Source organism: Elephantulus edwardii, unplaced genomic scaffold, assembly GCF_000299155.1.
Source record: "Elephantulus edwardii isolate Elephantulus edwardi_28Jun2011 unplaced genomic scaffold, EleEdw1.0 scaffold00007, whole genome shotgun sequence".
In the NCBI taxonomy this organism is placed as follows: domain Eukaryota; kingdom Metazoa; phylum Chordata; class Mammalia; order Macroscelidea; family Macroscelididae; genus Elephantulus; species Elephantulus edwardii.
Genome location: NW_006399757.1, coordinates 36,281,721 through 36,307,703, shown reverse-complemented (window position 1 = coordinate 36,307,703; position 25,983 = coordinate 36,281,721). Strand labels below are relative to the sequence as shown.

The window sequence follows — 25,983 nt, the reverse complement described above, 5'->3', positions numbered from 1 at the left end:
TCATTATGTTTTGTGTGTACTGTCAAATCAGATCTGACTGGTACAGGAGGAGATGTTCCTCCTTCTCCAGCAGAGCATCTGGTGGATTCGAACCGGGCATCTCTGAGATTGCAGTTGCAGCTTCTTGCCACTAGGCCACCAGAGCTCACCTAAATAATTATATTTTTTAAAGTAACTACCCAATACTTTCTTCTCACAGAGCTGCTGTAACATTAGCATGATTATCCCTTTGAGGAAAGGATGATTTACCAATTTCGGAGAGAACTGACAAATCCATGTTGTTGTTAGGGGCTACTGAGTTAATTTCAACTCATGAACAGCTGATCAAAGCCCAGCCCTAGCTACACCATCCTCACTATCTGTGCTTCAACCCAAACTACAGTCACTGTGTCAGTTCATTTCTTTATGGGCAGATCTTCCCCTCCTTTGCTGACCTTCCACCTTTTCCATAAGATGTCTTTTTCCAAGGACTGGCCCCATCTTTAATTCATCTGGAGCTTGCACTGCCTCTTCTAGTCTCTAAAAGTCATAATGATAAATCCTACAGAAAATGTTACACTATGTGAGTAAAAAAGGTTTCAAAGAAAGGTTATACACATTTCAATATTACTCTTTCTAGGGAAAATATATACTTGAGAGATTAGTCTAGAGAATGATAAGCATACTGTCTCATAATAGTATATTTTCTTCTGTGTTGTAAAGCTTAAGATCGAAGAGCAGTTAACATGCTTTTACTGAAAATTTATCAAATATGATCTTGAAAAATTTTTCGAGAGATTTACTAACAATCAATTTCTGAAGCATAATTTTACTTTCAGTTGCGACTGATTCTTCTTTTGATATCATATTAGAAATGTGAGAAGCACGAGTAGACACAATTTCTGGAATAGACGAAAGAGATCCAAGTGCTGTCATTGAAATGGTGTCTAATGCAGAAGCACTCGAAGAAAGTAGATTTCCTATTTAAAAAAAAAAAGATACAAACTTTGAAAACATTTAATGGTCTGAGTCACTTCAAAGAGACTGGCAAAATAATATCCTTTTTAGATCTATATTATCAAATAAAATTAAAATAACTTTCATTAAATATGCAAGGAAATATCTTTATGTATTATTCTATAAACACTTGACATAACTGTAAGAGTATCTGACTTATATAGTAAACCAAGACTAGAATATTTTCAAATTAACCTCTAAGTAAAACAAACAGTATTACAGAAGGTAAAAGTTTATAGGAAAAAAGAGCTATACACAAAATGGATTACTGGTATGACAAGACTAGGTGATTTTAAAGTTTTTTTCTTTCTAGAATTTTCCCATTTTCTAAAAGAAGATATTTTCACAAGTGACTTAGTATTTAAGAGTTTTCATTCTAAAGGGAGAAAAACAATAAAATGCTGAAAATAATATGCAAACTTGTGACAAAATAGAAAAACTTTCAAGATATGTATTATTTTAAAAACAGTTATAAAAGCTTATTCACAGAAAATTTCTAGAAGTAAGTTCAAGAAACTTAACAGTGCAATCAGCCAAACTCAGGGATAAGACAGCTTTACTTCTGAAATCTATATACATAATTGCTGTTGAATTAACAACTTGGTGTTTAATCAACTGAGCTTAATTCCTTATGGTAGAATCAAAACTGACTTAAGACCCTCCAATAGGTCATCAGAGGCTATAAATCCATAGGAGATGGCTCATTTTTCTCCAAAGGAGTCATTGGTGGATTTGTACCACCAGTAAGTCACCCCACATTTAGGTTCCAAATGCAACTCCCTACAGATTAAGCCTCCAGAGTTCCCTTTTAATTAGCGTAATTCAACAACTACAAAACCCCCTATGGTTTGTTTTAATTTAGTCACTAAAAGAATTAGCATCTAGTCTCAACAAATGCATAATTCAACAACAAAAAGCTAGAGCAAATAAGCTTTGTTTTAATTCATAGTCAGTGAAAGAATTAATCATTAGTCTGAACAAATGGTATGTGCATTGGGAAGAAAGTAACGACACTATCACCTAAATTTTTTATTTTTTATAATTAGAAATGAGTGACCTTACCAAACAATGTCTTGTGAACTTCTAGCATGTTCTTTTGTTTTAAGCTGCCATCCTTAATTAAGTCTTCCATATTATTAAACAGACTACTCAGGTTTTTGCCAAAAGTACCCTGAGCTTCTGCATTGTGTTCATCAACTGCCTTCTTCCGATCCAGTTTGGAATGCAGACCAGATACATCTTTTGTAGTTTCTTCAACTGTATTAAGCAACTATATAGGATTTTAAAAATAATATTGGCAAGATGAATATATAAGACAAAAGCATCCTCATGAAAATTTATGTGCTACATAGGATTTCTCCTGATGAGAACTACTAAGTTTCAGGCATTGTATCACTAGAAATTCTTAATCTCACATTAATTTATCCAGTTTTGTTCAAGAATGCTATTTCCCCTCACCGAGCATAAAACAAACTCACTGCCAACAAGTCAATTCTGACCCACAGCAACTCTCCATGGGGTGAATCTTTACAGGAGGAGACTGCCCATCTTTCTCCAACAGACTGCCTGGTGGATTCAACCCAACCTTGTGGATGGCAGCATGACACGTTAAGCACTATACCTCCAGGAGTCCTGCCCTATTTATCTAGGCAAGCAAAATGGATTTTACCAAATTACTGTAGGAATACTGTAAGAACTTTTTTTCACAGTAGCAAAAGGGGGTTTTACACTTCTTCAAAAGCTTTTTTAGTATTTTACTATTTTCTAAAGTACGCTGATATCGGAACGCACTCAGCTAACCCTCTAATGGGTTTTCCGAGGCTATCCATAGAGGGGAGAAGACGGCACATGTCTCTCCCTCAGAGCTACCGGCACAGATTTGAACTTCCAGGGAAGCACCACCTTACAATATCTAATTGTTGCTAAGTGCTATTGAGTCATGTATGACTCCTAACTACCCTATGAACAATAGAACCTGAAGCTTGTACTCTCCCAGGTCTAGATCCCATTACTACAGCCACTGTGTCAGTCCATCCCATTGATCCTCTACCTTATCGAGCATGATGTGCATTTCCAAAGAATTGCCTCTCCTAACAACATGCCCAAAGTATGTGAGAGAAAGCTTCACCATCTTTGCCTCCAAGGAGCAATCTGAGTGCACTTTTTCCAAGACATATGTGTCTGTTCTTTTAGCAGGTCAAAGGATACTCAGAATTCTTCTTCAGCACTATAACTCAAAAGACATTGATCTTTCTTCTGTTATCCATCCTTTTGCACTGTTCAGCTCTCAGATGCATTGTTTGTTGTTGTTATGTGCCATCGAGTCGCTTGCGACTCATAGTGACCCTATGTACAACAGCCCTAAACCCTGCTCTGTCCTGTGCCCTGTCTCTGACACTCCCATCCTGATTATCCCAGTCACCGAATCAATCCACCTCATAGAGGGCCGTCCCCTCCTGCGCTATCCCTCCACCCTCCCAAGCATGATGTCCCTCTCCAAGGACCGGTCTTTCCTCACAACATGTCCAAAGTATGTTAGACGGAGCCTCAGAATCCTTGCCTCCAAGGAGCCACCCGGTTTAACCCTTTCCAGGACAAATCTGTTTGTTTTCCTAGCAGTCCATGGTATTCTCAATACTCTTCTCCAGCACCACAGCTCAAAGGCATCAATTCTCCTTCTATCCTCCTTGGTCATTGTCCAGCTCTCTGATGCATGACAAGTGACTGAGAAGTGATCTGAAACCACTATCAGATGCATTGTAGGTGAGTGAAAAGATCCTGGCTTTAATCAAGCACACCTTAGTCTTTAAGCTGACATTACTGCTCTCCAGCACCTTGGAAATAACCCTAACAGCAGACTTCCCCAGTGCAATTTGGGTTTTATTTATTTATTTTTTGACTGCTGGCACCAATGGTATTTTTTTTTTTGGCACCAATGGTATTGACTGTGGATCCAAGTAAGATGAAATCACTGACAACTTCAATCTTCCCTCCATCTATAATGATATTGCCTATCCGTTACTGGTGAGGATCTTTGTTTCTTGATGTTGAGATGTAATCTATATTACATTTATTTATCATAAGCCTATAGTTTTTGATCTTCTGTAACAAGTGTTTCAAGTCCTCCTCATTTTCATCAAGTAAGGTTGTATCATCTACATAACAAAGGTTGTTGATGAGTCTTCAACCAATTCTGACACCACATTCTTCATAAAGTCCAGCTTGTCAAATTATTTGCTCAGCATAAAGAAAGATACAACCCTGACACCTGCCTTTCTTGATTTTAAACTATGCAGTGTGTCCTTATTCTGCTCTGACAACAGCTTCTGGACCAAGGTACAGGTTTTGTATAATTAAGTGCTCTGCAATTTCCTGTCTCAATGTTAGCCATCATTTGTTATGATCCACAGAGTCAAATGCCCTGGCAAAGACAATAAAACACAAATAGTTCTTTTTCTTGTATCCTCTGCTGTCAGTCAAGATCCATCTGACATCAGCAATGCTATCCCTTGGTGCCATGACCTCTTTTAAACCCAACTTAACTTCTGCCAGTTCTCTCTGCGTTGTTCTAGCTGGTTTTGAGTGATCTTCAGTAGTATTTTGCTAGAATTAATGATTTTATTTGATAATTTCCACATTTTTTTTGGATTGTCTTCTTTTCAGAATGGGAACAAATAGGAATATCTTCTGGTTAGTTGGCCAGGTAGCTGTCTTTCAAATTTCCTGGCACAGATTAGTGAGCACGTCTAGGGTTGCCTCTGTCATTTGAAACATGTGAGTTGGTATCCTATCAATTCGTAGGGCCTTATTTTTTTTGCCACTGACTTCAATGCACGTTGGACTTCTTCCCTCATCACCATTTGCTCTTGATCATATGTTACTTTCTGAAATATTCTGGTGTCCATCAATTCTTTTAGTTATACAGTGCTCTGTATATTCCCGCCATCTTCTTTTGAAAGTTTCTGGACTATTCAAAATTTTGCCCATAGTAGTATTGCAGCCAAAGGCCTGAACTTGTTTTTCAGTTCTTTCAACCTCAATGTCTAGCGAGTTTTTCTCTTTTTATTCTCCAATTCCTGCTCTTTGCACAATCTATTGTAATACTTTGCTTTTTCATTTCGAACTGCTCTTTAAAATCTTCCATTTATCTTTTTCACTTTGGCATCTCTTCCCTTTATTTTGGCTTCTTGATGCTCTAGTGCAATTTTCAGTCTATTGTGACATCCATTTTGGTCTTTTCTTTCTCCTGTTTTTGTAATGACCATCATTATCATACGGGGAAAGTATTACAACACCATTATTTTAAAGGTTCTCACAAAAGAAAGTCATGTCCCATTTTTAAAACTTCCAAAAAATAATGTGAAATTTCATTCCTTCTTTTTTAAAATCAATATTTCCAGTGAGGAAAATTTAAATGAAACAGTGGTTTCTTTGTAATTGACTGAAATATCATTTGGGTAGATAAATAGGTCCCTAATTAATACCTTGGACTAAAGTGCACATGATTCAAATCATGGTTTTTGGGTTGTTGTTTTTTTTTAATTCATTCACTGTTGTCCTTTTTACCCCCTCCCTCCTTTTCCCTTCCCCTAGTTCACTTTTTTAAAATTTAGTGTTCGTTCACTGTTCCACAAGTCATGGTATTTTCAATCACCTCATATATGTGTAGAAATTATACAATTAAAGCATTGATGTCTGAATTCTAAACTGGCAAAGAATACTGAATATACATCCTAGCACCCTAAAAGAACAAACTTGTGTAAGAAGAAATGCAGTTAAAGTACTTGTTAAAAGCCAGAATGGTGGACTCATATATTTTGGGCATATTAGCAAGAGTTCTCTGGAGATGTCCTTTACAGCAGATTTTCCCAGTGCAATTTGTCTTTTCATTTCCTGGCTTCTAGCACCAAGAATGTTGATTGTGGAGCCAAGCAAACTGTTCACTATTCAAACTCTTCACCGTATATCATGATGCTGCCAGTCTGTCCAATGGTGAAAATCTTTGTTTTCCAGATGTTGAGCTTCAATACATACTGAAGGCTGCAGTCCTTGACCTTCTGCAGCAAATGCCTCAAGCCCTCCTCAGTTTTGGCAAGCAAGGTTATGTTATCTACATAATGCAGGTTATTGATGAGTCTACCTCTAATCCTGATGCCACATTCCTCTTCATAGAGCCCAGTCTCCTGGATGATCTATTCTACATACAGATTAAAAAGGTATGGAGATAGGATGCATCACTGGTGGACACCCTTCCCAATATAGAACCATGTGGTGTTTCCTTGCTCTGTTGTTACGACTGCCTCCTGGTCCAAGTACAGGTTTTGCATAAGCACAATCAAGTGTTCTAGGATTCCCATTCTTCTCAGAGTCAGCCACAGTTTGTTGTGATCCACACAGTCAAATGTCTTTGCACAGTCAAAGAAATACAGATAGACATTCCTCTGGTACTCTCTGCTTTCAGCCAAGATGCACCTGACTTAGCTATAATATCCTTGGTACCACGGCCTCTTCTAAATCTAGCCTGTACATCCTGTGACAACAACAACATTATCAAAAAGAGCCAGTACAAAAAAGATAATGAGGCTTTGAAAAGTAGAGGGTTAGTGAAAAAGACTCTCAATGAGATATGTTAATAAAGTGCCTGAAATGGTTGGCTTAAGCATAGGAGATGGTAAGGATGGTGCAGGACTGAGCAAAGCTTTGTTCTCTTGATCACAGGGTTACTATGAATCAGAGACAACTCAACAGCATCTAACAATAATTAATGCATAAGCAAAGAAAGATATTTTTATTCTCTCATTTCTTTATGGGAGAAGTGCTCGTAATCTGTCTTCACCCAGGTACGGCCTGATGGACATTCCCTTATCGGACCCCGACCTTATTCTGTTTGTTGTCAGCAGTTCAGCCCTGGCTGCCACAAAGTAGAAACTAACCAAAAAACCTTAGGGGCTAATTGCCTGCCTGAAGGCACTTCCTCACAAAAGGCTAAACTAGTCTCTCTTACCAGAGCCCTAATTTTAGCCAAAGGGAAGCGAGGGACCATCTATACTGATTCTAAATATGCCTTCCTTATTGCTCACTGCCAGGCTGCATTATAGAAAGAACTGGGATTCCTTACCAACAAGTTCACCTGTTCTTAATGCTACCTTCATCTCTAAGTTGCTAAATGCTCTCCTTTTGCCTTCATCGATAGGCTAAGGGCGTTGATGCCAAATTATACTTACAGAAACCCAAATTCAGCAGCCTCATTAAAAGTTTTCCGAGTCTACACTCACATAGTCCCAGAAACTGAACATTTAGCTGACCTGTCAAACATCACTCAAGAATCATTTTTAAATTCAGTTTTACCTTCTCACCCAATACATTCCTTTTCCTGGTTGCCTCTAATTTGCCAGGGAGCCTGGCTGCTTAATCAGACTGAAGTTGGAGACATCTCTGACTGCTTTCTTTGCACCTTCCTGGATCGCTCCCCACTTCTAGCAGTTGTTCTTTCCTCGGCCTTCAATCTCAGTTTAACCTATACTCCAGGAAACCCTACACCCTCTATTTCTCAGTTCCAACCTAATACATATACTAGTTATTTTGCTATTATAGCTCTTCCTCTCCTTCAGCTAAGTGTAATGCCACTACCGTCATGTCTAGCACTCTATATGCCCCTCCTGGAGGATTCTTTTGGTGCAACTCAACTCTTTACAAATTGACACTTCATCTCCTTTCCTCTGCGTCCCAGCCATGCGAGCACTTCAACTCATGATGTATATGCAGGAGGACCTTGCTCTTCTTCTTATCCCTCCTCACTCATACCGGTCCAGACAGGCAGTCTTTCTTCCCGCCCTAGTAGGACTCTTAGCATCCTCATTTGTCACAGTAAGCGTAGGCAGTTGTGGCCTAGACACTCCCTAGTAACTTCAGCAAATTTAGAACGACAAGGCAAATCACCTCCCTTGCCCAGGTAGCATTACTAAGCAGACTTGCTCACAGCTGATAAAGGTAGCACCTGTCTTTTTCTTAGTGAACAATGTTATTATATCAATGAAAGTGAGGTAGTAGAAGAAAATCTAGATAAACTTACACAAACTCAGAGATAACATAAGAAACAGGGGAAACCCAGGCAGCTCACAACTAGGATGGTGGCAGACTCCACTCTTTACTCGGCTGGCCCAAATTCTCTAATAGTGTGTTCAGCATTAATGGTTGCTCCTTGTTTTTTTAAGTTTTTGCAGACCGAATTCAAGAAATCTCTTGTGTCACAGTAAATCAAATGCTGCTTCACCCTTACTCCCAGCTCCCAAGTGAACCTCTTCCCACTGCACCAGCCAGCCCCATTTGCCACAACAGGAAGTAGCTAGAAAGACTATGTCACCCCTATATAACCAAAAAAGGCTGGAATAAAAGGCCACCTGGGAGCTGGGCAACATTCCATGCTGGTGTACCTTGTGAGAGACATTTCAGTTAGCCTGGCGTGAGATGGCTACAGCCAATCAGAAGAGAGCATGACTACCAGACACATCCTACCTAACATCTGCTATGATGCAACCCACCTGAGGGTCCTGGATAGCTCCATATATGGGAATAGGCAGAGGGCATCCAATCAGCATCCTCCACGGAGAGCTGACCACTGGACCGACTGCCCTCCCTCCAACCTCCAGCATATAAAACTTTTGTGATAGCTACCCCATATGCAACTTCCCATTCCCACTGCCTTCCTCTGGCCTAGGGGTGCAGAACCTGCCTGAGAGGTGATAACAAATATTTTTTACTTCACCCAGTTCTCCACAGCCGTTGTTACCTCACAACAACAAAGGACCAACCTGGCTGGCAGCGTCATGAAGTTTCTCCTCAGTATTTTCCAAAACTGATGTTATGTATTCTTCTTTCACAAGCTGAATTTTAGTTGCCTGTAAATTTTTTTCCGTGACTTTAAGCTTTTGTGTTTTATTTTGCAGTTCATATTTACACTGGTCAAGTTCATTCTTATTATCCACAAACAACTCTGTAACCTAAAATAAGACATTGAACAGTTTTTTTAAAAAAGCATGAATGTTCAACTAGTTTCAGAGACAACTGGCTAGTTCATAATAGAGTATTAGAAAACAAAATATTTTCATGCTTATAAAACATGAAATTATATAACACTGAAATGTTATAAAATTATAACAAGTTACCGGGTATAAATCACTTATTTCATATAATACCTGATTTCTTCCTGTAAATTCACTGAAGATTGAGATTAAAAAACAAGCCTATTGTAGCGAAATGGATTCTTCAGATTTTCTCCAACAGTGTCAATGAATTTAATATAAAGGTGGAAATGTGAAGGTGGTAACCCTGACAAGGGTCAGACCAACCTCTCCAATTTACTTGTTGTATGCAGACTAGTTAGTACCAAATGCTGAGCGTCCAGTGGGTTTTCAGAGGCAGTCCCCTCTTGTGTGATTTACTGTCTATCTTTCACCCAGAGAGCAGCTGCTGGATTCAAACTACATGTCTTTGGGATTGCAGTGCAGATTCTCACTACTAAGCCACCAGAGCTCCCAGTTTATTTAATGACTACATCAGATTGAATAATCATTATGCAAAGGCATTTGACTGCGTGGATCATAACAAACTGTGGCTGACTCTGAGAAGAATGGGAATCCCAGAACATTTAATTGTGCTAATGCGAAACCTGTACTTGGATCAAGAGGCAATAGTCAGAACAGAGCAGGGTAACACTGCATGGTTCAAAATTGGGAAGGGTGTACGCCAGGGATGCATCTTGTCTCCATACCTTTTCAACATGTATGCAGAGCAGATTATCCGAGAAGCTGGGCTCTATGAGGAGAATTGTGGCATCAGGATTGGTGGAAGATCTATTAACAATCTGCGTTATGCAGATGACACAACCCTGCTTGCTGAAACTGAGGAGGACCTCATGCACTTGCTGTGAAGGGTCAAGGACTGCAGCCTTCAGTATGGACTAAGGCTCAATGTCAAGAAGACAAAGATTCTCACCACTGGACCAATTGGCAGCGTCAGGATGGATGACGAAGAGATTGAGAGTGTTCACAGCTTCAGTTTGCTCGGCTCCACAGTCAACGCTCTTGGCACCAGCAGTCAGGAAATCAAAAAGCATATCGCGATGGGAAAGTCTGCCGTTAGGGACCTCTCAAACGTACTCAGGAGCAACAGTGTCTCTCTGGAGACTAAGGTGCGCCTGATACAGGCCATGGTCTTTGCAATCGCTTGTTATGCATCAGAGAGTTGGACAATGACTAGGGAGGACAGAAGGAGAGTGGATGCTTTTGAGCTGTGGTGCTGGAGAAGGGTACTGAATGTACCATGGACTGCCAGGAAAACAAACAGATTCATCTTGGAAAGGATTAAACCAAGCTACTCCTTGGAGGCAAGGATTCTGGGGCTTCGTCTGACATACTTTGGACATGTCGCCAGGAGGGACGGGTCCTTGGAGAGGGACATCACGCTTGGGAGGGTGGAGGGACGGCGCAGGAGGGGAAGACCCTCTATGAGATGGATCGATTCAGTGACTGGGGTAATCGGGATGGGTGTGTCAGAGGCAGTGCGGTTGGCGCAGGATAGAGCAGGGTTTAGGGCTGTTGTGCATAGGGTCGCTATGAGTCGGAAACGACTCGACGGCACATAACAACAACAACATCAGATTACCTCATCTGATAAACATGTTGGTGAAATGTTTCAGCATTCACTTTTTTTTAAATAATTTTATTATTTTGTGTGTGTACCATCAAATCAAATCTGACTGGTACAGGAGGATAGTGCCCCTCTTTCTCCAGCAGAGCATCTAGTGGATTCAAACTGAGTACCTCTAGGATTGCAGAGCAGCTTCTTGCCACTAGGTCACCAGAGTTCCCTAGCCCCCACTTTAAAAAAAATTTTATACTGGTTTGCATACAAAATTTGTATACATTGTGTTTCACACATTCCTTCGTTCAGTGTGTTTCATATGAACATACACTGTGTTTTATAAAATTAATCACCATTGCTTTTGTAGCTTTAACAACAAAATCACACAATTTAATTTTCTGCCATGAAGCACTAATAAAAATGTCACAATTGGTAAGCTTTACCTTTAACATGATGGCAATAAGATTTTCTGCTTTGTTTTCAATGCTTACCTTACTTAGCTCCTCCTCAAGAGCACCAATTTTGTCATTCAATTCTACGATCTGTTCTTCTTGAACAGTTAGTTTTCCACTCATGGCTCTAAAATAAATTTTCATAAGAATTTGAAAGTTAGTATTTTCCCCAGAACATCTATAAAATTTATTCTATCACAATTATAGCAGTTACATAAACCCATAACCTGTATCATTATCATAATGACACCTAAGTATCCACAAGCTATAAATATAAATTGCAAAGCATGAAAGTATTCTTTGTCTTTGTTTTAGATACAGAGTATTTTCCTTCTGAGACCATTCTGAAACTGGGAATCCATACCTAACGGTGAGAAAAAGAATGTATTTGTATAGATTTAATAACCTAAGTGTAATCAGGGATACGAAGGGTCAATATGGGGCCCCTCCCCCAGAACCATGGAAGTCCTGAGATTTGAAACCATCAGAGATTACAAGTAAGATAAGGAGTTAAAACCGAGAGCACGATTAAAGTATGTAGAGAGCAGACAAGTACAAACTGTTTCCTCCCATCACACAGAGGGAATTATAGCCAACATGAGGCTAATTTCTAAAATGTGAAGATAACTCATATCCCCACTTTCCCACCTCATCATCCTAACATCAGTCACTTTCATGCAGCTGCCTCTTTGACTGTAACACTAACTGCCACATATCAGAAGGCTGTCCTTCAGTCGTTGACAAATAGGCAAAAGCTGACATCTCAAATAGCTTACTGCCCCAGTAGGTTCTAAAATTCACTAGAATGACTCACAAAACTCAGAGACTATTTACACTCAGAGTTACCCATTTATTACAACCAGAAAAAGAACAAAAACAAGGAAGTACATCAGGTAAGTTTGGAAGGTCAAGTCATAGGATTACTCTCTTGTATGTGGTCTGGTCACTTGAAAAGTCCAAAAGAAAACTCCAAACTTCAAGCATCAGAGTTGAAGGTCAAGGGTCATTTAGTCATTGGTGTCTCAATGAATATATACAGTGTTAGCATGTTCTCTCCTTCCAGATCCGTGAGGCCTGTGAAGTTCTCTGCTATTTTACATGTGTTTGACTTGTTTGATGCTATCAAATTGGTCCTAAATCATAGCAGCAACAGAACAAAATACTACCCAGTCTTTCATCAACCACACAAGTACTGCAATATTTGAGCCCACTGTTTAGACATTGTGTCCATCCACCTTATTAAGAGTAAACCTCTTTTTGGCTGACCTTCCATTTTATCACACATGACATCCTCCTCCAGGGACTGATCCCTGGAGAAGTCCACATGTACACGAGACAAATATGTCCAAAGTATATGAGACAAAGTCTCAATATCGATGTTTGTTATTTAACAATTAAAATGTAAGTTTACAAAATCATTCTTTATTAAAAAAAGCAAATTGTATATTAGACATGAGCTATCAAAACACTAGACAAAGGGCCCTCTGGTGGCCTAGTGGCAAGAAGCTGCATTGCAATCTTGAAGGCATGCAGTTCAAATCCACCACATGATCTGCTAGAGGAGAAGCAGCAATCTTTTCCTGTGCCAGTTGGGTCCAATTCGACCATACACAAAAAGGAGGAGGGGAAAAAAACTAGACAAAACCAGACAAAACCCACTGATTGTTAGTTAGGGATACTGTAGAGCAGAGAAGAATTTCCCTATAGGGTTTTCAAAGCTGTAAATGTTGACGGAAGCAGACACTTCACCTCATGCTTAGCAACCAAATGCCTTAACCGTAACACTACCAAAACTCCTCACACTAAACAAAGTCACATATAAGTAATCAAAGCATTCTTTTTAATAGCCTATGATACTGATGAAATTTAAATTTGAACATTTTTTTAATATTAGCCTATGATCCAAAAAGGATATACAGAATATTATGATATTTAGAATATGGAAAAATCTAATTTATTAAATGATTTACAAACTATTAGTGATGGTGTAATATTTACAAAAAAGCTCAGTAAAAAATTATAATAAATGCTTCTCATTATTATCAATTAAGTATAAATAAGTTTATCACTATTAAAAAGAGGCATTCTCCTGGAAATTCAACCTGGGTATACTCCCAAATACCTCCCAGGATAATTGTTGTTATGTTATACGCTGTCATGTCGGAACCAGGAAGCACAACTCCTCAACACTAAGCCACCAGAATGAATATATGAAGAATTTTCCAAGTTCTAATCCTTAGCATGCTCATTTTGTTCATTCTCTCCTTTTCTCTGATGCCATTGTTGCTATTCTTACTATTTCAAGGTTTCAAGAAGATTAAAATAATGAATGGTTATCAGGGGTTAGAAAGTGCTAGGGAGAGTGAGGTAGGTGTGACTAGAGAGTGTGAGGCAACGGAACAGTCTTTTATTTGGGTTGTTACAATGGTTACACATACCTAAAAATGTGATAAACTGGCATAGAACATGTGTGCACACATGTATACAAACACACACACACACACACACACCCCTTTTACCGCACCACCACATGTAATTTCCTGGTTTGATATTGTACTATAGTTATATACTGGGATTGTAAGCCCTATACCTATGAATGTGACCCTGTTTGGAAATGAACATGTTATTAGTTTACAATAATGTCACACTGAAATAGGTGGATCCTAATCCTATGACTAATGTCTTTAAAATGAAGATGAGAAACACACAGGATGCCAAGTGATGCTAAAGCTACAAGCCAAAGTGCCTGGAGCTTCCAAGAAGCTAAGAAAGAAGCATGAAGCATGGTCTCCCTCAAAGCCTCAGAAGGGAATACTCTATGGCCAACAGCCTCATCTCAGACTCCCAGCCTCCTAAAAGTGTGAGACAATAAATGTTTTGTCATAGCAGACCTGGAAAACCAGTACAAAGAGGAAAATGTGAAGAATACATGGAACCTCTCTGTACTCTTGCCTGCAATTTCATGTGGCTCTACAATTACTAAAATATAAGAAGCTAATAAAAATGTTCTAGAATGTGTTTGAAAACTGCTTGTTAAAACAAACAGTAGTAAAAAGGAAAAAAAATTATTTATGGGCATATAAGTAAATTTAACCCCAAATACTGTGTTAAGAAAGAAGACCTAGACTTAGAAAATGACTCTATAAAGTTGGAATCTAAGTGCTTACCTAAAGTCTTCATTAGAAATATAAACTCCATTTTTCTCACGGGCTGCAGCAAGGTCTCGTTTCAGGCGCTCGATCTCTTCTGTGTACTCCTACACGAGAGAAGTGGTGTTAGTGTCAACATTTTATTCACTCAGTTTAGAGAAAATATACCACAAATAAAACAAAGTTTGTTTTTTTGTTTTTAAAAGCATATATAAATGCAATAAATAATTACTAATTTGTCTAAATATCAAGTTTTTCAAGTTTTCAATGCTTCTTTAAATGTAGTCATTATAAAAAAATATATGAGCGTCTTAAGGAAAAAATACGACTTCCAGTCGTCGTGTGCAGTAAATTGCTCTAATGTGGCTCATTTAGCCATAGTCTTCTAATTCTCACAAAATGATTGCATAACGCACTATCACCAGTCGATTATTGGGTTTCTGAGGCTGTAACTCTTTATGAGAGGAAAATGTGTCTTTTCCCTACAGAGTGGTAGGTATATTCAAACTGCTAAATTTAAGGTTAGCAGTTCAAAATGTCACACAATATACAACTTCCAGGGCTCCTCAAATGACAGTCTCAAAACTCATTGCAATCAAGTCAGAACTAACTGCAAGCAAGTCAGAACTGATGCATGGCTAACTCTCTCCTGGGATGCCCGAGCTGTATAAGGTATAGAAGGACATTGTCCATCTCTCCCCTATGGAACAGCTGGTGGATTCACACTGTAAGAGAGATGCAGTCATTGAGTCAGCAGTACAATTCCCAATGGACTATGTCACTAGACTATGTAAATCATTTGCTTGTGGCTAAAGGAGATTAGAATGTTTTGCTAATATAAACAAGGTGTATGACACTCAGGTAAGGAAATTGTAGCTAAATATAAAGGACATGAATCCCCAAGGTTGGGGTAAACCTCACTTTCATCAAGAAGAGACAGCAGAGCATGCACTTAGGACCCAAGGTCTCTATGCTGAGAACATCCTAGACCCAGGAGACAGGATAGCTATAACACTGTAGGCAGCAATGATTCAAGATGGCAGAAATCAGATCAGTTAAAGATGGTACAATGGGCTCCCCAGCCTACAATGTGAGGTAGCTACAGTGGACTTTCCACACACAGAATGAGATACTCTTCATGGAGGAGGCTTTCAGAGGCTTTCTGTTAGAGTGCAGTACATTTAAGCACTATGTGAGAAGCCAAAGATCTTTGTTAACATTTGCCCAAGCAGGGACCAAGGCCTAGAGTGAGGACCTGGAGACAGATGCCTGCCTGTGGGCATGCTCAAGAAAAAGGTGTCTTAAGAACTGTATCCTGAGTTGCTCCTGTTACTTACAAATTGATCCTGAACTGTACCTATTACTTTCCTAATTAAGCCTCCGATTATGAGTATGCTCAATAAACTGGTTGGTTGTTACAATGAATTGTTGAACCCAGCATAGTAGAGTACCATAGAAGGGACAGCTGGTGTCCCAATTCATAAAAAGGTTACAGAGTGGAGGTACATCTGATCTCTGACCTACATTACATAGGAATCAGCCTTAGAGGAATGTCCTCCATGCAGCTAAGTGAGGAAGAGTGACATTATCACTCCATTTTTTATATCAGGCAGATCGTCAAATAACATTGCCCACTAAAAGGAACTAGGATTCTTTAGACAAATGTCTGATGCTAAGACTAAATTAGGAAATAATTAAGATAAACCTGAAATGTCTTATCAAATGAGTTAGGAAAAAAATTAAGGAAATCTATTAAGGATAGTAAAATGAACCCAGAAACCAACCAGAAGGCTGAAGAGATGACAACAGCTAAGGCCTGTGTTAAGGCAATTTCAATATCTAAGTCACTGCTGTGGAGTAAGAACCCAGCACATAGCTTGAAAGCCACTGGATTTTCAAAGGCCAGAAATCATAAGGGAGGAGACTGTTCATCTTTAGGGTAACAACTACAGTAGATTGAAATACAAATATGTTAAGTAGTTTATAACGACACTGCTTTGAGAACTAGTTGGAAGGAATGAAACAAGCATTTGGTCTGCCTTCCTTTAAAAAAATATACCCTTGAGGAGCTGAGGTAGTCCAGCTACAGTGAAGAAAGAATGATTAGGAGTAAAATTTCTAAAACTGTATTGTAGTGATGTTGCCTAAACTATAAGTTTACTAAGACCACTAAATGATATACTTAAAATATATGAATGTTATAGGATGTAACTTATGTCTTAGTGGTACAAATTCTATAAATGTGTAAGTAAATGTTTTTGATGAAGCTAACTCTACTGGTAGAACTGTAAACAATATATTAGCATTAGAAAAACATTGTCAAATATAAGGTGAGTTTAAGTCACTAGATGTAAAGCTTTATCACAGGTAATTTAATAGCTTGTGTAACAATGATCATTTTCAGTACCTTACTTTTTACCAAATCAGATTGCAGTACTCAACAGAAAAGTCACAATTACCTTAATTAGAGCTCTCTTGGTGAGTTTCTGATTCACTTCAGGCTTATTCATTATGTTCTTTGCTCTATGTGCATACTCCAATGTACTTAGGGTTTCCTGTCATGGTAAAGCAGGTCAAACACTAAAATTACTGAGTATTATAGTAACATTATCTATAGTACATAATAACTTATAATAACTTACACTAACATCTAGTTTAAAAACCTACTCATTATGACTACTATACCCAAACTTTACAAAAAAGGTACTTGAAAAGATACTTATATTGCCCCAAAACAAAATTCAAAAGCAAGAAGGGCAGGAAAGATGGCAAAATAGGATGGAGAACCCAGAAAGGAAATGCAAAGTGTACTATTATGAGGATTGCAACAAATATCATAAAACACAGTATGTATAAATTATTGAATGGCAAACTGATTGACTCTAAATTTTGAACAAATCACAAGAAAATATTAAAAAAAGAGTATCTAGTTTTCCCTTCCTCCCACCCCCACAGTTTTTAGGGACTCTAATCTTACAATTCAATCTAATTTTACTTTTCATTTAGATTAGACTTAAAACTCAATGCATTTCATCAACCAATGAATGCACAGGTAAATATTATTTGGTTCTAAATACAATGGAATATTATTTGGCCATAAAGAAGAATAAAGTACTAATCCATGCTGCAACATGGATTAACCTTAAAAACATTATGCTAGTGCAACCACTGTGGAAGGCGGTATGGCGCTTTCTCAAAAAGTTGCAAATAGAGATACCATTTGACCCAGCAATTCCACTACTGGGAATATATCTCAAAGAGGCCATAACTGACATCCAAGCAGAGATATGCACACCCATGTTTATCACAGCTCTGTTCACAATAGCAAGGAGTTGGAAACAACCCAAGTGCCCATCAATGAACGAATGGATAGAGAAGCTGTGGTATATTCACACAATGGAATACTATGCTGCATTGAAAAACAAGGAACTCATGCAATATTATTCAAAATGGGTGACCCTGGAGGACATTATGCTGAGTGAAATATCTCAGTCGCAAAAGGACAAATATTGCATGGTGCCACTGTTGTAAAATGGGACTAATATCAGGGTTGGGGTAAGACTGAGAAAAACTGGATAAATTGTGTATACTGCACTGAAACAGATGAGGGAGTGAATAATTTAAAAGCAATGTATGATAGGGTATTATGGTTATCACAAGAGTCCACAATTAAGGTTGCATAGTGGAATGTACTTGGGGTGGCAGGAGGAGTGTGGGGGGACTGTGTCCCAGGGAAGGAGTGTTTCTTTTACTTTTGAATGAGAGGAGCAAACTCGGGGACGGGGGGGGCTGGGGAGGGGGGAGAAGTGCAGCAATGAATGGAAATCCAAAATCTCTGTAAATGCTCATTTAAATTATTTTTAAAAAATTGTTAATGCAAAAGAAAAAAAAACCACATTATGCTACATGAAAGTAGTGACAAAAGTCAACAGAACATATGATTTCATTTATATTAAATCTTCAGAATAGACATATCTATAGAGACACAGAGCTCTGGTGGCTAATGGTAAGGAGTTGCACTGCCAGCTCAAAGGCAAGTGATCTGAATTCATCAACTGCTCAAAGGAAAAAGACAGGCAGTCAGGGTCCTCCTGTGTGTAATTTACTGCTTCTAAAATTCCACCAGAGTCAGCTATGAGTGGGTTCCGACTCAATGCTACATGATAGCAACACAGAGAGATAGACAGTAGATTAATGGTTGCTAAGGGCTGGAGAAGAGTCAGTTAAATGCTGCATGATTGCTAATGGGCACATGGTTTCTTTCTAGGTTGATGAAATATTCGGCAATCAATGATGGCTGCAGAATGACTTGACTGTACAAAAACCACTGAAGTGGGTGAGATCTATTACACAAATTGTTCCTAATTTCTCTCCCTTTCTCATTGCTATTAGGTTGGTTCTGACTCACAGCTCAACCTCCAGCTGATTTTTTTTAATTTATTTTATTATTTTTGTGTGTGTACCATCAAATCAGATCTGACTGGTACAGGAGGAGATTGTCCCTCCTTCTCCAACAGAAGCATCTGGTGGATTTGAACTACATACCTCTGGGATTGCAGTGCAGCTTCTGGCCACTAGGCCACCAGAGCTCCCTGATTTCTAAGACTGTAAATTACACAAGAGAAGACTGACCAACCTTCTCTGAGGAGTGGCTGGTGGATTCAAATCACCAGAACGATGAGAACCATAACTCACTTGTACTATACCACCCTTATATCTCAATAAAGATGTTAAAAAAATAACTAGGGAGCTAGATCCTTTTACAACCTTTTCTAACTCTAAAGTAGGTAACGATAATAAAATAAGTTTTATCAGCCCTGGCTTACTAGTCTAATATAGACTATGACTGTTAATCATCCTTTGAACCCAGAACCAAACTCATCCTTGTGGCTCAATTTTCAGCACAATGATAGGTTTCCAAGGTAACCAATAACACCAGGAGGCATTCGCTCTCTAGAGAAACCAACCATAAATGGCCAAATGCATAGCATTTGCCCAAGGATAAAGCCCAGAAGAGAGGGAGGGGTAGGATAGAAGGATTAATGGAAATGAGAATTACATGGAGGAAGCGAGGAAAGTATAATTACATTGTTGATATTGTAACTGATACTATAAAACAAAAATGTGTATAAATAGCTGAGTGAAAACTCAGTTGGCACATTGTAGATTTTCATTCAAATCACAGTATTAGAAAAAGTATGTTTTATCACATTTCTCAGTTTTTCCATCTTTTCTCACATATTTAGCCCCACCTTCAATTCTCCCTAGCAGTCTGCACAACATTTTGTTCATAAAACAATAGCATCCAAGTCAACTCATTTCTAAAATCTCAGTTAAATCTCTATACCACTAACAAGCATAACAATTGACTTTCAAGATGGTGGGAAAAGCCATTAGCTGTTTTTTTAAGGTTAAAAACTGCCAGAAAAGAGAAAATATTTTTCATTGGTATTCTCGTCTATATACAAGAGGGAAATGTCTAGATTTGTTTAGAATATAGCATAGCACCAAAAAAGCGTGTGAATGGACATTTTAAGCAATATAATAGCTAAATAAGAATTAAAGCTATTACACTTGGACATATTTTTCAGTGAATGGGCTTACCTCAAGATTGGTGGAGGCAGGAGAGATTGTTGCAATTATAGAAGTTCTTGTACGTCCTCCAAGAGAATCTTGAAGAATTCTAGTTAGTTTAGATTCTCGATAAGGAACATGGGGTGTTCTTTCTACAAGAGCAGTAATAACCCTTCCCAAAGTCAAGAGAGATTGATTGATATTTCCAGCTTCCCGAGCTCTCTTGTCAACTGCTCCAGAACGGCCAATGTTTTCACTTCCTGCAAGATCAACCTTTAATTTAAGAACAAAATTAAGTTATTACGTCTACTGGACTTGAAAACTTACTCATATTAGATATATGAGATATATACAGTATTAAAGATTCAACAAAATATTAGGCTGAAAGGACAACCACAATTCCAAGAGGAAATTTCTTTCTCAGTGTATTAAGAGTCAGCAAAATAATTTCTCTATAATTAACAAATTTCTTTTCCTACTACAAAGCTAACACCACAATGAATATAGAACATTACTCAGAGGTAAAAAATTTCTATCTGCTCTATGAATGGCCAAGAATGAAATGAGGACATTGAGGCAGATGCTTACCAAGTTTAACTTTCCAATTTTAACAAGCTCCTCTCCATCAATCGTAATTTCTTTCATATGTATTGTAACAGAGAAAACGGAGTGTGAACGACTAGAAAACAAGATTATGTTACCAAGTCACCACTTGCTTTCAATACAATATTCAAAACAATAAAGATCTAAACCCAAACAAACAAAATACCAGTAAGACATCGAAAAATAGATAAAGTTTTTGCTTTCTTAAATTTGACACTTTTCAGGGGAGACTCCAGTAAGGATCAATTGAAAACTTTGTAAAACACAGAAAGACTCAAGATATATACAATTCTCAGTACCCTTTACAGCTCAATGTAGGGTAGGGGTGGGGCAATTCCTTGGCTGTGACAGAAGACTTGTGGTCTGAGGATCTAATCAAAATTAATTTGCACTGAATTCTATTCATAATAAAACTATTTTAAGTATATTATCAACATCAAAAATTCTCACCACCAGGACAATCATGATAGACGGAGAAAAGACTGAAATTAACAACAACCTCATCTTACTTGGATCCACAATCAACACCTATGGTACCAGCAATCTGGAGATCAGGAGACATACTGCATTGGGCAAATTTGCAATCAAAGACCTCTCCAAAGTATTCAGGAGCAAGGATATCAGTTTGAAGAGTAATGTGTACCTGGTCTTTTCAATCACCTTCTATGCATATGAGAGCTGGACAATGAATAAGATGTCAGAAGAATTGATGGAGTGCCAAGAGAACAAACAGAGATGGCCTGGATAGTACAGCCAGAGGGCTTCTTGGATACAAAGAAGACAAAATACCACGCATGTAAGACCTTGGAAAGGCTATCCTTGGAAAAGGCCATCATGCTTGGAAAGGGTGTGGATCAGCAAAAGAGAGGAAGACTGATGGACTGATACAGTGACTATAGCAATGGGCTAAGATGAGCCTCAGAAATAATGAAGATGGCACAGGATATGACAGGCTCCAGATTTGTTCACAGGGTCACTATGAGGAGTACTCAACTCTATACAGCACCTAACAACAATTTCTTTTTCAATCATCATTTACCCATTCCTAATTTGGAATTATAGAATGAAGGTAATTAAACATGGAAAGAAATTCTGGCTTTGGAAATCTGAATTAATTTTTGTTTTTATCACATAAATTCATAAAATGAAAGCTTTGCTGTAGTCTGCATATTAGAAATAGGAAGTCCTTAATTAGACCAACCTAGCAATAATGGGAATTTTATATATGCGAGAAAGAAATTTTACAGTCATCCATTCTTTCTTCTAAATTCTATGGCAGATTAAGTTACAAATTGATGAAATTTCCTTTTACTAAAAAGCCAATAGAGGAAAATATAATTAAAAATGTGAAATCACCCACAATTCCATTAGCTTAACTATGTTTATGTCGCGCTACATTATTTCCCTTTCTTTAAATGCAAATATATTTTACATAGTTGCAATTATAAATGTTAAAATCGATTGTAGAAATTGTTAATTATTATAAGGAACGAAATTAATAGGTCAGTTTTTATTGTTTTAGTTCAGGGAACTTGATGATCAGGTAAGTTCACTACCTTGCTTCTGATATTCATATAAGTTATTACGTCTCTAGTTCAACTTGTCCTCATCCTCCTTCCAACCTTCTCCTAATAGCAGCACTTTTCCTATAAATCTCAAATTTTTCAGTTAGCAAAGTCCCTTCTTTATAGCACAAAATCCAAGTATACCATCCATATATCTTAATCTACTCCAATTTAGAGTGCTCAACAAGTTGTGCCAAGAAATCCGGAGGACAACCACCTGGCCTAGTGACTGGAAGAGATCTATATTTGTTCCTATTCCAAAGAAAGGTGATCCAACAGAGTGTGAAAATTATCAAATAATATCATTGATATCACATGCAAGCAAGATTCTGCTGAAGATCATCCAAAAACAACTAGAACAACACATCAACAGAGAACTGCCTGAAGTGCAGGCTGCATTTAGAAGAGACTATGGCACTAGCGAGATTATAGCTAATGTCATATGGATCTTGGCTAAAAGTAAGGAGTACCAGAGGAATGTCTATCTATGTTTCATTGACTACTCAAAGGCATTTGACTGTGTGGATCACAATAAACTGTGGCTGACTTTTGAAAGGAATGGGAATCCCATTCCCTTTGCTTACGTAAAACATACTTGGACCAGGAGGCAGTCATCAGAACAGAGCAAGGAATCACTGCATGGTTCAAAATTGGGAAGAGTGTGCATCAAGGATGTATCCTATCTCCATCTCTTTTCAATCTGTATGCGGAACAGATTCCGGAAAGCTGGGCTCTATGAGAAGTGTGGCATCAGGTTTGGAGAAGAGTCATCAACAACCTACGTTATGCAGGTGACACAACCCTGCTTGCTGAAATTGAGGAGAACCTGAAGCACTTGCTGAAGAAGGTCAAAGAGTGTAGTCTTCAATAGGGATTGAAACTCAATGTCAAGAAAACAGATTCTCGTCACTGGGCCGATTGGCAGCATCATGATAGAGAGTGAAGAGAGTGAGATTGTTGACAGCTTTAGATTGCTTGGCTCTACAATCAACAGTCTTGGTACCAACAGCCAGGAAATTAAAAACCAAATTGCCCTGGTAAAGTCTGCTCTCAGGGACTTCTCCAAAGTACTGAGGAGCAACAATTTCAGTCTGGAGACTAAACTGTGCCTAATACAGGCATGGTCTTTGCAATTACTTGCTATGCTGTACAATGAGTAGGGAAAGCTGGACAATGAGTAGGAATGATAGAAGGAGAATTGATGCTTTTGAGCTGTGGTGCTGCAAAAGAGTACTGAATATACCATGGACTGGTAGGACAACAAACAAGTTTGTCCTGGAGAGGGTGAAGCCAGGGTACTCCTTGGAGGCAAAGATTCTGAAGCTTTGTCCGACATACTTTGGGTATGTTGCAAGGAGGGCCGTCATGTTTGGGAGGGTGGAGGGACAACACAAGAGAGGAAGACCCTCAATGAGATGGATTGATTCCATCACTGGGGTAATGGGGATAGGCGTGTCAGAGACAGTGAAATTGGCAAGGGATAGAGCAGGGTTTAGAGCTGTTGTACCTAGGGTCACTATGAGTCACAAGCAACTCAACAGCACATAACGACATCAACTCCAATTTAATTTTATTCAAGTTTCTAGTTCTTAAAAAGAAAATGGATTTGGAAGAAGAAAATGGCTTTCTTACCTAGAATATGCATTCATCAGCGTTGCTGCAGTTTTCCTTTTGGCGGCCCCCTTCTCTAAAATTTGATACACTTCATCCTTGTTGTGCACTGTAATTTCTTCTAAACCTTTGATTATCACTCCCCTCTAACCAAATATCAAAAAGCATCCATTAGATTGGTTAAAATAAATCCATATTCTGACTATTAAAAGAGTATTCTAACATTGAAATTTAGAAATATTTCATCAAAAACTAAGTTACCTTGTAACGGGGATCATCAAACATTTGTAGTCTCTCAGAAACATCAGATGATGGACTAAGGAGATCAAAAAGTTCTTCATTATAGATCTCCAACAGAGAAACTTTGACTGAAAATTCAGTACCATTATCAGTAAGTTTCTCAAAAATTTGATGTAGAGTTCGTGGAATTATACCAGCCAAGGGATCCTGAAATTATTAAGAAGAATTAAAATAAAGGAAGAATTTCATTTACTGGAATAGTTAAGAAACTAGTAACAATATGCAAAAAAAACAAAAATGCCTGCCTATGAACAAAGCCAATCGTTTACAATCTTCAACAGCAAGTATTCCTTTTTCCACCTGCCACAAATCTACAAATAACTGTCAGCCAGCTTTCTGAGCATTATGCGGCAAAAAATTGAATATTACTTACAAAGTCAAATTCAATAATCCTTTCCATTTTTCCATCAAAGAATGATTAGAATGGCCCACCTAAACAGTACGTATGTTAATACATAAGCAAATCTATTTCTCAAATACACAGTGTCCTTAATAGAACTGTTATGTATCTCTAAATTCTGAAACTGTGCCTTCCATCTATGACAGTTCCTTTGTGTTATTGTTTTCTTTTTTTTTTTTGTGTGTGTTATTGTTTTCTATAGTCTTATTATTCATTATTAAAGTAAGTAAATGCCTCAACTGTGTAAATACTGGAGATAGAGGGAGGTTCTACCTAAATGTTAATCATTTAGAAAATCAACACAGTCTTTAATCTCATTTAAATTTAAACACACTAGGGTGGAAATCTGTAAAACATATTATATGTTTTCCACATTAAATATTATTAAAACAAAATTTATTGCCATAGAATCAGAACCAACTCATAGCTGACCTGCCAGCAGATTTCTGGGAAGTCATCTTTCTCTGTCGTCTCAGAGCTCCCTACTAAGTAATACATTGATCTTCATTTTTAAAGGGAACTCTGGTTGCCTTCATAGGAAGTGGCACGCTAACCCACAGGCAGTGCCTTTCTAGCAGCCTGAATCCATCAGTGGTTATGTGATCTCATGTAGTTTACTGCCTCCCGAGACCGGCTGGAATTGTTCTAATTGGTTCCAATGAGATGGCAATGAGTTTGCTTGGTCTGGTTTTATTTTCAGTAATTTCTTGAAAACTCAAGGTCATCATTTATAAAAAATAGCATGCTTTTTGAGTTTCAGTCCCTCACAACAAAGCCCTCTCTTTGCAAGCCCTACTCATCTTTTACATTTCCACAAAATTCTCCTTCAACTCTTGGGTCCTGACCTCTCTTTTCTTATCACTTATCTGGTTCTATCTCAAGACAATTAATAAAAAAAAAAAAAAAAGACAATCCGATGTTTCATACAAGATAGCTAGCATATAGTTTCATTTTATTCAAGTAACTGATGGCTTGATGGTAACAAGTTATGCTGCCAGAGGTAGACAGTTCAAATCTACCAGCTGCTCCTCCTGTGCAATTTACAGCCTCTGAAAACCAGCTGAAGGGTCAGCTGAGTCAGTTCCAATTAAATGGTACATTACAAAAACAACTATTTATCCTAAATTCATGTTTGACATGAGTATACTACTCTGCTTCGAGACAAAGGCCCTCTTTTATGCTTTCTTAGATAAAATTTAGTCCTTATTAGAGATGGAAATCTAACATAAACAAGAATACCTCCTCCCAGGTATATTCTTCATTAGGTGACCTTTCACCTTCCATTGTAAAGGTTTTTCCAGTGCCTGTTTGTCCATATCTGTCAAGATTAACAAAAATGATCAAAAACAAATGTATCTATCTAAACTTCCCATCAATTTTAAAATGATGAGTCACTTACGCAAAAATAGTACAATTATAGCCCATAATAACTTCATCCAAAATTGGACATACAACACTTCGGTAAACATCAATTTGTTTAGTGGATGCTCCAAAAACCTAACCAAAACAAACAAAAACATTTCTTAAAATCAATAAAATTTTTCTTTGTTCACAATAGCAAGGAGCTGGAAACTACCTAAGTGCCCAACAACAAACGAATGGATAGAGAAGCTGTAGTATATTCACACAATGGAATATTATGCATCACTGAAAAACAAAGAACTCAAGAACTATTATACAAAATGGGTGAC

At 38.0% G+C, this 25,983-nt stretch overlaps 1 protein-coding gene across 1 annotated transcript in view; it reads right to left on the bottom strand.

Moving 5' to 3' along the window:
- The window catches only part of KIF11 (kinesin family member 11), a 64,009-nt gene that overhangs the window by 30,280 nt on the left and 7,746 nt on the right, over positions 1-25,983 (bottom strand). Inside the window, exons 3-14 of the mRNA XM_006880340.1 lie at positions 25,692-25,789; positions 25,532-25,610; positions 23,854-24,039; positions 23,614-23,738; positions 20,402-20,492; positions 19,844-20,086; positions 16,699-16,794; positions 14,258-14,346; positions 11,130-11,217; positions 8,808-8,996; positions 2,059-2,266; positions 787-959 (exon numbers count right to left, since the gene is read on the bottom strand). Coding sequence (XP_006880402.1) covers positions 787-959; positions 2,059-2,266; positions 8,808-8,996; positions 11,130-11,217; positions 14,258-14,346; positions 16,699-16,794; positions 19,844-20,086; positions 20,402-20,492; positions 23,614-23,738; positions 23,854-24,039; positions 25,532-25,610; positions 25,692-25,789 — 1,665 coding nt within the window. The remainder of the gene's footprint in view (positions 1-786; positions 960-2,058; positions 2,267-8,807; positions 8,997-11,129; positions 11,218-14,257; positions 14,347-16,698; positions 16,795-19,843; positions 20,087-20,401; positions 20,493-23,613; positions 23,739-23,853; positions 24,040-25,531; positions 25,611-25,691; positions 25,790-25,983) is intronic.